The sequence below is a fragment of the Aotus nancymaae genome, unplaced genomic scaffold, assembly GCF_030222135.1.
Source record: "Aotus nancymaae isolate 86718 unplaced genomic scaffold, 86718_ANA_hifiasm-v0.15.2.pri h1tg000028l, whole genome shotgun sequence".
NCBI classification, from domain to species: Eukaryota; Metazoa; Chordata; class Mammalia; order Primates; family Aotidae; genus Aotus; species Aotus nancymaae.
This window is the reverse complement of record NW_026988441.1, coordinates 36730069-36741916: the sequence shown is the minus strand read 5'-3', so window position 1 is coordinate 36741916 and position 11848 is coordinate 36730069. Positions and strand designations below refer to the sequence as shown.

At 50.3% G+C, this 11848-nt stretch overlaps 1 protein-coding gene across 3 annotated transcripts; it reads right to left on the bottom strand.

Moving 5' to 3' along the window:
- Positions 1 to 4854: 4854 nt before the first annotated feature.
- On the bottom strand, positions 4855 to 11603 carry LOC105706215 (CD209 antigen-like protein 2). Of its 3 annotated transcripts, none has more exons than XM_064381972.1 (7): positions 11478 to 11603; positions 11291 to 11377; positions 10189 to 10272; positions 9723 to 9806; positions 9154 to 9305; positions 8324 to 8436; positions 4855 to 6863 (listed from the first exon to the last, which is right to left on the bottom strand). In XM_064381972.1, exons 1-7 carry the CDS (start codon positions 11521 to 11523, stop codon positions 6662 to 6664), a joined length of 768 nt encoding a protein of 255 aa, XP_064238042.1. In that variant the 5' UTR covers positions 11524 to 11603; the 3' UTR covers positions 4855 to 6661. The 3 variants fall into 3 exon arrangements, with proteins under 3 accessions (XP_064238042.1, XP_064238043.1, XP_064238044.1); XM_064381973.1 differs by having other exon boundaries at positions 11291 to 11332; XM_064381974.1 differs by lacking the exon at positions 11291 to 11377.
- Positions 11604 to 11848: the final 245 nt, after the last annotated feature.

Sequence of the window (11848 nt, the reverse complement as noted above, 5' to 3'; positions counted from 1 at the left end):
GATTCAGTGACCTCCTTACACTCACATTATCGGGCGACCATCATCACCAGCTTTCTCCACCTTTTATCACCTTCCCGAACTAAGTCTCTGTCCCATTAAACACTAACTCCCCATTCCTTTCCCTTCCTAGCCTCCGATAACCACCATTCTGCTTTCTTTCACCAGGAATTTATCTGGGTGCCTCATGTAAAACGAATCCTAAAGAGTGGAATCCTAAACAGGCTTTCGAGTCTTTTTCAAACATTTCACTTTGCAATTGTTTTCGATTTACAGACGAGTTACTAAGATAGCACAGAGCCGTCTCTAAATCCTTTGCCCAGCTTCCTTTAATGTGAACATCTCACATTTCTGTCAAACATTTGTCAAAATGAAGAAATTAATATGGGCACTGTGAACCCGGGAAATCTGACACAGGTCTCAGTTCCTAAATAAAATTTAGGACGTTTATTTTGCCAAGGTTGGGGACGCACGCCCATGACACAGCCTCAGGAGGTCCTAAAGACATGTGGCCAAGGTGGTCAGAGCACAGATTTGGTTTTTTTGTTTTGTTTTTGTTTTTTTTTTAAGACAAAGTCTCATTCTTACCGCCCAGGGTGGAGTGAAATGGTGCTATCTCGGCTCAATGCAACCTCTACCTCCCAGGTTCAAGCGATTCTCCCAGCTCAGTCTCCTAATTATCTGGGATCAGAGGCACCTGCCACCACGCCCGGCTAATTTTTATATTTTTAGTAGAGATGGGATTTCACTGTGTTGGCCGGGCTGGTCTCGAGCTCCTGACTTTAGGCAATCCACCTGCTTCAGCCTCCCAAAGTGCTGGGATTGCAGGCGTGAGCCACCACACCCAGCCCCACAGTTTGGTTTATACATTTTAGGGATACATGAGACATCAATCAACATATATAAGATGAACATGGGTTCGGTCTGGGAAGGCGGGACAACTTGAATGGGGAGGTGGCTTCCAGGTTGTAGGTAGATAAAAGACAAATTGTTGCATTCTTTAGAGTTTCTGATTAGCCTCTCCAAAGGAGGGAATCAAATATGCATTTATCTTAGTGAGCAGACGAGTGACTTTGAATAGAATGAGGGGTAGGTTGACCCTAAGCAGATCCCAGCTTGAATTCTCCCTTTAGCATAGTGATTTTGGGGGCAGAGATATTTTCTTTCACAGTACAGTACTCTTATACAGCCATAGGCCTCATTCGGATTTCACTGGTTTTTCCACGGGTGTCCTTTTTCTGTGGTAAGATCCCATCCATGATCCCACATCGCATTCAGTCAGTGACAGAGTTCACTAGGACTGCTGAAACTGAGCGAGGGGGCTTAAATAACAGGAATTCATTATCTCCCAGTTCTAGAGGCTGGAAGTCCAGGATCAAGGTGTGTGTGTGGCGGGGGGGCGGGGGGGGTTGCTTCCTTCTGGGCTGTGGGGGAGGGATCTACTGCAGGCGTCTCTTCTCAGTTTCCGCCTGGCCCCCTTCTCCCTGTGTCTTCAACTGTCTTCCCTCTGTGTGGCTGGGTCCACATTCCCCATTTTAGAAGGACACCAGTCATACCGGATTAGGATTCACTCTCATGCTTAATCACCTTGTTCCAAATACGGGTGCATCTTAAGGTATTGGGGGTTAGGTCTTTAACATATGAATTTGCAGGGAAAACACAATTTAGCTCGTAGTGAGGCAGGAGAGGTAGTCAAGGAAACAACCACGTTCTTGGGATGCAGAGACCAGGGACTTTTCTCTCTTTTTTTTTTTTTTTTTTTTTTTTTGAGACTGAGTCTTGCTCTGTTACCCAGGCTGGAGTGCAGTGGTGCAATCTCGGCTCACTGCAACCCGCCTCCTGGGTTTGAGTGATTCTCATGCCTCAGCCTCCCAAGTAGCTGGGACTACAGCCATGCACCACCACACCTGGTGAATTTTTTTGCATTTTTAGTAGAAACGGGGTTTCACCATGTTGGTCAGGCTGGTCTCAAACTCCTGACCTAGTGATCTGCCCACCTTGGCCTCCCAAAGCGCTGGGATTACAGGCATGAGATACCATACCCAGCTGGGACTTTTGCTTTTAGAGAGCATGTGCATTTTAATTTTTTCTGTCCTCAAACTGACCCTTTGCTCATAATAATAGTAAAAAAAAAAAAAACCCACATCCCTGGTGGAGCTTTAAGATGCTAATAAGCCGGGCACAGTGGCTCACGCTTGTAATCCCAGCACTTTGGGATGCCGAGGCAGGTGGATCACGAGTTCAGGAGTTCGAGACCAGCCTGGCCAATCGGGAGGCTGAGACAGGAGAATTGCTTGAACCTGGGAGGCGGAGGTTGCAGTGAGCCAAGATTTTGCCACTGCACTCCAGCCTGGGCAACAGAGAGAGACTCCATCTCAAAAAAAAAAAAAAAAAAAAAAAAGCTAATGAGACGGGTCAAGCACATACAAGCTACTGCGCATGTGCACCCAGAAGACCACCCAGAACATGCTTGTGAGTAATGCCTCTTCCCACCTCCCTATGAATAACCATGTAAGACTCCCCAAAAGGGAGTTTCTCCAGCACTCACCCTGGAGAGCAGCCCGCAGTGAACTCTCCCAGGGTGCACGTCTATTCTGCAACTTAACTTTCAAACTTGTCTTTTTCTTTGGGAATACATTCCTCTATGCTGCACTCCTTTTGCTGTGTGTTCCTTGTTTAAATTATTTTAAACTGAGAAGGCAAGAACCGAGGTCTCACCATGACCATCAGCAATATCAGTCATCACGTCTCCACCTCTTCTAAAGGACGGCAGTTTTCATGTCTCTGCTTGTCTTTCATGACATTGACAGATTCAGAGTATCAATCAGGCATTGCATTGAAGGGTCCATGGTTTGGGTTTTTCTAGTTTCTCTCTCTCTCTCACTCTCTCTCTCTCTTTCTCTTTGACTGAGTCTTGCTCTGTCACCAGGCTGGAGTACAGTGGCATGATCTCAGCTCACTGCAACCTCCACCTCCTGGGATCAAGCTATTCTGCTCAGCCTCCACAGTAGCTGGGATTACAGGCACACGCCACCACGCCCAGCTAATTTTTGTATTTTTAGTAGAGATGGGGTTTCACCATGTTGGCCAGGATGGTCTCGATCTCTTGACCTCGTGATCCACCCACCTCAGCCTCCCAAAGTGCTGGGATTACAGGTGTGAGCCACTGTGCCTAGGCCTTTTTTTTATTTTTGAGATAGTGTTTCACTCTGCTGCCCGGGCTGGAGTGCAGTGGTGCAATCTTGGCTCACTGCAGCCTCTGCCTCCTGGGTTTAAGCAATTCTTCTGCCTCAGCCTCCTGAGTAGCTGGGACTAGAGGTTCTCACCACCACGCCTGGCTAATTTATTGTGTTTTTAATAGAAATGGGGTTTCACCATGTTGACCAGGCTGGTCTCGGACTCCTGACCTCAGGTGATCTACCCACCTGGGCCTCCCAAAGTGCTGAGATTACAGGCATGAGCCACCACACCTGGCCTTTTCTAGTGTTTGCTGATGATTAGAGTGAGGTTGTCTGCAGTTAAGAATATAACAAAGGTGGGGTGCCCTTCTAATCACCTCCTATGGGGGGCGGTGTATGATAGCCACGTGAACGTGCCTGATCACTGGCAATGCTAACCTTGGTGAAGGCGGTATCTACCAGGTTTCTCCACTACAGAGTCACTATTTTTGCCTTTCCACACTCACTTCCATGCATCCTCAGTGGGGTTAATACTGCTCCCAAGGGGAAGAAAACTGATTCTTGGCTGGATGTGGTGGCTCATGCCTGTAATCCCAGCACTTTGGGAGGCCAAGGCAGGTGGATCACCTGAGGTCGGGAGTTCGAGACCAGCCTGACCAACATGGTGAAAGCCTGTCTCTACTAAAAATACAAAACGTGTCCCAGCATGGTGGTGCATGTCTGTAATCCCAGCTACTTGGCAGGCAGAGGCAGGAGGATCTTTTGAACCCAGGAGTTCCAGAACAGACCATGTCTCTACAAAAAATAAAAAAAAATGCCAGGTGTGGTGGTGCATGCCTCCAGTTCCAGTTACATAGGAGGCTGAGGTGGGAGGATTGCTTGAACCTGGGAGATCGAGGCTTCAGTGAGCCGTGATCATACTCCTGCACTCTAGTCTGGGTGAAAGAGTGAGACCATCACACACACACACACACACACACACACACACACACACACACACGAGCCATGCCTACCAGTTATCAAAATATTATAAGCTGGCTTGCGTTTCCCCAGATGCAGAGCTTGAGACAAGGACTTGGATACAAGTAGTTTATCTGGGAGGAGATTCCAAGAAGCACCGGAAGAGGAGGGGGAAAGTGAAGAGAGTCAAGTAGGGAAAGGAAGGAAGCCAGTTCAGAGGCATCAGTGAGCGTATGACCCACGTGGGCAACTGGACTCGGTTCCTCTGGGAGCCTCTGCACTCCAGGGACGTGGTACAGACAAGCCTTACAGTACCCTTGTCTGTTGAAGGTTGACTCTAAATGAGACGGAATTCAGCTTTCAAGCTGTTTATGAAGGAACGTCCTTGCAGTCAACACTCATAGAAGGGAGGTAGCATTTGTAGAGTCTTTTTTTACACCAAAATATTCTCTAACACCAGCTACCTGGAATTAGCACCACATTCCACAAGTTAAAAAGCCCGGTTCCACAGGAATAATCCTTTTTCAGATCTGAGGTACAAAGGGAGTGCCCAGGCCACTCATACTTCCACTTGCCCAGCAAAAACTGACAGTTCTCACAACTCCTTTGAGATCCAGTAATTTGCTAGAATGACTCACAGAACTCAGGAAAACATTTTGCTTATGCTATTACCAAACTGATTTGGGTCTGTTTACCGATGTGCAAATGGAAAACCAGATTTTGTAGAGATAAAACTTTACTTCAAGTCAGCCAAGCGAGGAGAGGAGTCTGGCTCAAATCTGTCTCTCTGAGCTGGGCTGGTACAGATTTTATATACAGAGGGTAGTGAGGTGTAACCTAACTGGATCATGTAATGAGGTGATGTGGGAGGCTTGATCTGATTGGATCATGCCGTGGGATTATGTCAGGGTACAATCTGATTGGATCATAGATCATGCCATGTGATGTCCGCTTCTTAATTCAGTCCCCGTTTGTTGGATCGAACCCTTAGGTTCTGCCCGTGGCTGCTGGCTTTGTTCATCTGGGGCATGATCAAGGTACATAACTTGCAACCTGGGGATATGTGGCAACTGAAAAATAACTGGCCATTTTGTTACACAAAGCTGAACCAGACTGGGCTAGTTCTGTGGTTACACTGTTTACCAGTTTATTTCAGCCCAGTAGAAGAGGTGCATGAGAGAAAGGATGATTCGAAGGTGGAAGGGGTTGTGTGGAGCCTCCATGCCCTCCCTGGGTGCCATTGGTTGACTGGGGGAATTAATTCCCTGGTGCTTCCAGCCTGCAAGATGAGCTCTTGCAACCAGCAAGTCCCCAGTCAAAGGGGTGCAGGGGCTGGTAGACAGAAATTGAGCAGATGGTAGTTTGCATGGATGAGATAAAGCCCCAGGGGATGTGGCAGCTACCCATGGCGATCCAAATACTCTAATTTCCAAAAGAAAGACAGAGTAGATTAGGGAGCTGGGGAGAGATAGTATGGGGAGAAATGCCAGATATAGGTGATGGGGAGGAAGGCAGCAAATCACACTGCCATGTGTATACCTATGCAACAATCTTGCATGTTCTTCACATGTACCCCAAAACCTAAAATGCAATTGAAAAATTTTTTTTAAAAATTAAAAATAAAAAAAGAAAGAGTACATTAATGAAACACACCAAACCCACCCTCCAAAGGCATCCCACACCAGGCGACTTATAAAGCTCCAAGATTGAGCCAGAAAAATAAACTTTACACCAGGGGACCTTGGAGACATCAGAAAAATGACAGACTGGACCCAGGCCCATACAGGATGAAGAATTTGACAGGGCCAGGCACAGTGGCTCATGCCTGTAATCCCAGCACTTTGGGAAGGCAAGACCGTTAGATCTCCTGAGCTCAGGAGTTCCAGATCAGTCTGGGCAACAAAGCAAGACCTTGTCTCTACAAAAAAAAAAAAAAAAAATTAAAAATTATCAGGGCTTAACACATGCCTGTGGTCCCAGCTACTCAGGAGGCTGAGGTGGGAGAACTGCTTGAGCCCAAAAGGCTGAGGCTGCAGTGAGCAGTGATCTTCCCACTGCATTCCAGCCTGGGCAACAAGACACCCTATCTCACAAAACAAAACAAAAATAGAGAATCTGGCCACGTGTGGTGGCTTACACCTGTAATCTCAGCACTTTGGGAGACAGGGGCAGGTGGATTCCAAGGTCAGGAGTTCGAGACCAGCCTGACCAAAAGGGAGAAACCCCATATCTACTGAAAATACAAAAAATTGGCTGGCCGTGGTGGTGCACTCTTGTAATCCCAGCAACTCAGGAGGCTGACGCAGGAGAATCGCTTGAACCTGGGAGGTGGAGGGTGCAGTGAGCCGAGATGGCACCACTGCACTCCAGCCTGGGCAACAGAGCAAGACTCTATCTCAAAAAAAAAAAAAGAAGAAGAAGAAGAAAGAAGAAGAAGAAGAATCTGATAGAGAACAGTTCCAGAGACTCTGTGAAGGTCCAAGGATGGAGAGGAGGAAGCCTGGCTGAAGAGGGGTGAAGTTCGGTTACGCTGCCTGGGCAGTCAGGGGTGCGGACACTGAGGAGAGAAGCCTTTCTTCATCCCTGGAGCAGGAGGCCGCAGACTTTTTGCAGATCCAGAATTTGGCGGCACTACATTTGTCGTCGTTCCAGCCACTGCCGTTAAATTCCGCACAGTCTTCCTCCCCGATGTTGTTGGGCTCTCCTTTGTTCCAATACCGCCTGAGGCTGCAAAGCCCATGTGGAATGTGAGCCTCTGCCCCCGCCTACTACATGAGCTGTGTTTCTGCCTTCTGTAATCTTGATGCTTTTTTTTTTTTTTTTTTTTGAGATGGAGTCTTGCTCTTGTAACCCAGGCTGGTGTGCAGTGGTGTGATCTCAGCTCACTGCAACCTCTGCCTCCCCAGTTCAAGAGATTCCCCCTGCCTCAGCCTCCCCAATAGCTGGGACTACACTCCGCACCTGGCTAAATTTTGTTATTTGTAGTAGAGACGGGGTTTGATCATGTTAGCCAGGATGGTCTCGATCTTCTGACCCCATGATCCACCCACCTCGGCCTCCCAAAGTGCTGGGAATACAGGTGTGAGCCACCTCACCTGGACAATTGGTCGATGCCTTTTCTTTTTTTTTTTTTTTTTTGAGACAGAGTCTCACTCTTGTCACCCAGGCTGGATCTAGTGGCATGATCTTAGCTCATTGCAACCTCTGTCTCCTGGGTTCAAGTGAGTCTCCTGCCTCATCCTCCCATACCCAGCTAATTTCTGTACTTTTAGTAGAGACAGGGTTTCACCATGTTGGCCAGGCTGGTCTCGAACTCCTGACCTCAGGTGATCCACCCAAGCCAAGTGTCAGGCAGCTAGGGACAGAGCCTCCTTCCTCCAGAGCCTGCTGATGTATGATTCATACCTGCCAATCCTAAGCCTGCTTGCCTGGCCCTGTCTGTTACTTCCCACAGAATCTATAATAAAGGCTCTGGCTGATACTCCCCACTCTCTGCCTCATCACCCACCCGGTGTTTCATCTGCGGTGATGTGTCCTCTCTCTAGGGATGTGTGAATATGACAGGTTACAATGGCAGGTGTCTCCTGAGCTGGTGGCCTTACTACACCTCAGACTTCCTATTAATACACATCCTTTTTCTTTTCTTTTTTTTTTTTTTTTTTTGAGATGGAGTCTTGCACTGTCACCCAGTGCCATGGTGCAATCTCAGCTCACTGCAACCTCCATCTCCCGGGTTCAAGTGATTCTCCTGCCTCAGCCTCCTGAGTAGCTGGAACTACAGGTGTGTGCCACCATACCGGGTTAATTTTTGTATTTTTAATAGAGATGGGGTTTCATTATGTTGGGCAGGCTGGTCTCAAACTCCTAACCTCGGGTGATCCACCCACCTCGGCCTCCCAAAGTGCTGGGATTACAGGCATGAGCCACTGCACCCAGTCTGATACGCTATCTTTTAACACACCCACCTGGGTGGCAGGCTCCTCCTGCAGCTCTGCTGGTGGAATTTTAGGCACCTGCTATCCTGTCTGGAGGTGGGTATGAAGACCACCTTTCTCAACTCAGTAAAAACCCCAGATTCTTGAATCTAGGGTGTCAGAGAGTGGGGGAGGATCCCCAGGGAAAGTTCAAGTCAGAGTTTCAGGACCCCAGCCCCACTGGATAGGATGTCCTCTTCTCCCGGGATCTACCTGGGTGATAGAGATGAGCCATCCACCCACTGCCACGTGTTTTCCTCATATAGGTCTGAAAGTCCCATCCAGGCGAAGCGGTTACTTCTGGAAGACTGCAGCTGTAGGAAGTTCTGGAGGGTAGAGGAGGAGTCAGGAGGGAGTTCTGCTTCCCACTTTCCAGGCTCCATCTCCCCATCTTTTGGCAGGAAGTCCTGCTTGTAGGCTAACCTTCAACCTTCCCGTATACTGGGTCCTAAGCACCCACCCATGTCTGAGTCTCTCACGTGTGTCTCCCACAACACATGTGTCCTGACATGCAGGCATCCATGCACAGCTGGCCTCTCCTCACACTCTTGCTAATCCTGCATGTCTATCCATTTCACATGTTCTGTGCAGGCCCACACAAATTTACTCATAACTGGGCTTAATGTATTGGAGCCAGATCCAACCGTTTCCTAATTGCTGGTCAGGAACATCTCCTTTCTGCTTTGCATGGAGTGACATCACACTGACGTTTGAAATCAGCTGCCATGGGAATATTTACACCAGGGAAATTAGCCAACATGACACATTCAGGACTTTTCCCCCCCAGAGAGGTGGTTGTTAAACACTTGCAGCACACCACTGGGGGTTACTTATATTTGATATTTTCCCCAGAACATTCACACGTGTTCAGATCTAGTTTGTATCTGCTCTAAGGGTGCTTGAGACTACCTCATTCATATCCTTCTCCTCTCATCTTTCCAAGTGGAGCAAAGCCCCTCTTCTGCAAAATCCTTGTGAGACTCTCCTCTCTGGTTGGCCAGAAGCCATGCCCCAGGCCAGGCCAGGGACCCCACCAGGTGTACCTGCTCCTCATCACTTTTGATTACGACGAGCTGGGCCCCCACTTCCTGGCAGGCGGTGACGGAGTCGTGCCAGTTGCGCTGGGAGTTAGACATGAAGTAACAGTTTCCTTGGAAGAATGTCCATTCCCAGGGACAGGGGCGGCACAGGCGTTCTGTTGGGGGACGCTGGTCATGAGTGGACTCAGATTAGGTTACCCATATTCCTGTGTGTTCCCAGACTTCAAGACCTTGAGAATCGGGGCCCTTCCTTGACTGTCCACACTGGGTGGACCATTTCCCTCCCCATTTCCCGAGACCCTCCCCCATCCCCAGGAGAACCCAGGAGTCCTGGCCCCATCTCCTCCAGACTAGGAAAAGTCAGGGCTTTAGAGCTCAGAACAGAAGGTGAGAGACTAGCTTAACCACGTACCTGGCCCACTGCGAACACTGAGTGAGATAATCGCTGTTAATCTGTGTTCTCATTTCACAGAGGAGAAAACTGAGACTCAGAGAGGGTCCGTGACTCAAGCAAAGTCACGTCACATGGAAACGCTCCCAGGCCCAAGGACCCCTGGCATCTGGCCACTCACCCACTGCAGCCTTCAGCTGGGTCAGATCCTGGGAGATCTCCTGCATGGACTCCTCCTGCCTCTGGGAGCTGGGGTTCTTGGAGACTGGGCAAGGAAAGAAACTGTAATTATTTATTTATTTATTTATTTATTTATTGAGATGGAGTCTTGCTCTGTCATCCAGGCTGGAGTGCAGTGGCACAATCTCGGCTCATTGCAACCTCCGCCTCCTGGGTTCAAGCAATTCTCCTGCCTCAGCCTCCTGAGTAGATGGGATTACAGGTGCACACCACCACGCCTGACTAATTTTTATTTTTTTGTATTTTTAGTAGAGATGGGGTTTCACCATGTTGGTCAGGCTGGTCTCGAACTCCCAACCTTATGATCCACCCACCTCAGCCTCCCAAAGTGCTTTTACAGGCATGAGCTGCATCTACAGCAGAAGAACCAGGCCTGGGAGGCCAGAACTTCAGAGCCTGCATCTGACCTTGGATAAGGATGGCCACTAGGAGCCCAGTGAAGAGCGTGAAGGAGAGGAGCAGCAGCACCAGCGGCGCATGGCCCAGACACCCTGCAGGAGAAAACATGGCTTGGTTTCAGCATGCCAGTGTCCAAGCCTCAGCCTGGCCCAGGGAAACCCTGGCCCCAGCCCCATCTCCCCTGGTGGCAGAAGTCAAGGCCCCAGCCCCCACCAACCCAGACCCAGGAGTCCAGGAACCCAGCCCTTACCTCCCAGGTCCTAGGAGTGAAGGCCCCAGGCCCTAGCCCCCACCTCCCCAGGACCCAGGAACCCAGGCCCCAGCCCCCACCTCCCCAGGACCCAGGAACCCAGGCCCCAGACCCCACCTCCCCAGGACCCAGCAACCCGGGCCCCAACCCCCACCTCCCCAGGACCCAGGAACCCAGGCCCCAGCCTCTCCCTTAAGGCTAAGGTCTCAGTAGTCCAGGCCCCAGCCCCCGCCTTCTTAGGACCCAGGAGTCCAGGATCCTCCTCCCACCTCCTCGGGATTCAGGAGTCCAGACCCCAGCCTCCACCTCCCTAGGACTCAGGAGTCAAGGAACAAAGCCCTCCCAGGTCCTGGGAGTAACTGCCCCAGTCCTCACCTCCCCAGGACCCAGGAACCCAGGTCCAAGCTCCTATCTCTCCATGTCCCAGGAGTCCAGACTCCAGCCTCCACCTCCCTCGGATCCAGGAGTCCAAGCCTCCAGACTCCACCTCCCCAAGACCCAGCCCATAACCCCCACCTTCCCAGCACCCCGAAACCCAGCCCCCAGCCTCCACCTCTTCAAGTCTCAGTAGTCCAGGCCCCAGCCCCTGCCTCTGTAGGACCCAGGAGTCCAGGCTTCAGCTCCTTCCACCCCAGGTCCCAGGAATCCAGGCCTCAGCCCCCACCTCCCCAAGAGCCAGCCCCTACCTCCTCATGTCCTAGAAGTCCAGGCCTCAGCCACCAGTTCTCCAGGCCCCAGGAACCCAGGCCCCAGCACCCACCCTCCCCAGGTTCCAGGAGTCCAGGCTCCAGCCACCAGCTCCCCAGGACTCAGGAGTCTGGGAGGCTCTATGTCCTCTCTTCCAACTAACTCTTCTCTACCTGCTAAGCTCTTGTAGCCTCGAGTCTGTCGGAATCCAAAGTCTCTTGGAAAAAAATTCATATTGCTGGTTATCAGCTCTTCCTCTTCTGAATGGATACACAAGAACTCAGAGCCTGGGCAGGCTGAGGCCAGGGCTGGCCCTCCCCTTCCCCAACCCAGGACCCCAGAGCCCCAACTCAGCCTCACCCAAGAGGCCCAATGACTGTGCCCTTGTTTCCTTGGAGTCACTCATGTTTCCCGACTGTCCCTCAATGTCCAGAACTTCTGGGGACCACAGCTCTTATTTCCCACCTCATGATCCTCACTCCCTAAATCTCTTCTTGTGGAGGAAGAAAAACAGGAAACTGGGGAGGGATGTAACACCCGAAAGGCTAGTGGGAGGGGGCAGAGCATGAGATGGCCCTGACTTGCAGAAGTTTCAAGGAGCTGCGGGGGGATGGTCTGAGGTTGACAGGGAGAAGGATTTGTCCACTCATGGCATCGCTGAGCTGTGTGATGCTTTTAATGAAATCCAGTAAGTTTGCATGAAAAGTGACTTGGCTATGCCCCTCCACCTA

What these genes read in the sequence shown, in the direction of transcription:
- LOC105706215 (XM_064381972.1), bottom strand. Translation starts at nt 11,523, where the DNA reads ATGAGTGACTCCAAGGAAACAAGGGCACAGTCATTGGGCCTCTTGG. An exon ending in AGGCTACAAGAGCTTAGCAG is followed by an intron (nt 10,273 to 11,290) that starts GTAGAGAAGAGT and finishes TTTCTCCTGCAG; the next exon opens with GGTGTCTGGGCCATGCGCCG. An exon ending in GGCTCATCTCTATCACCCAG is followed by an intron (nt 6,864 to 8,323) that starts GTAGATCCCGGG and finishes TGGGCTTTGCAG; the next exon opens with CCTCAGGCGGTATTGGAACA.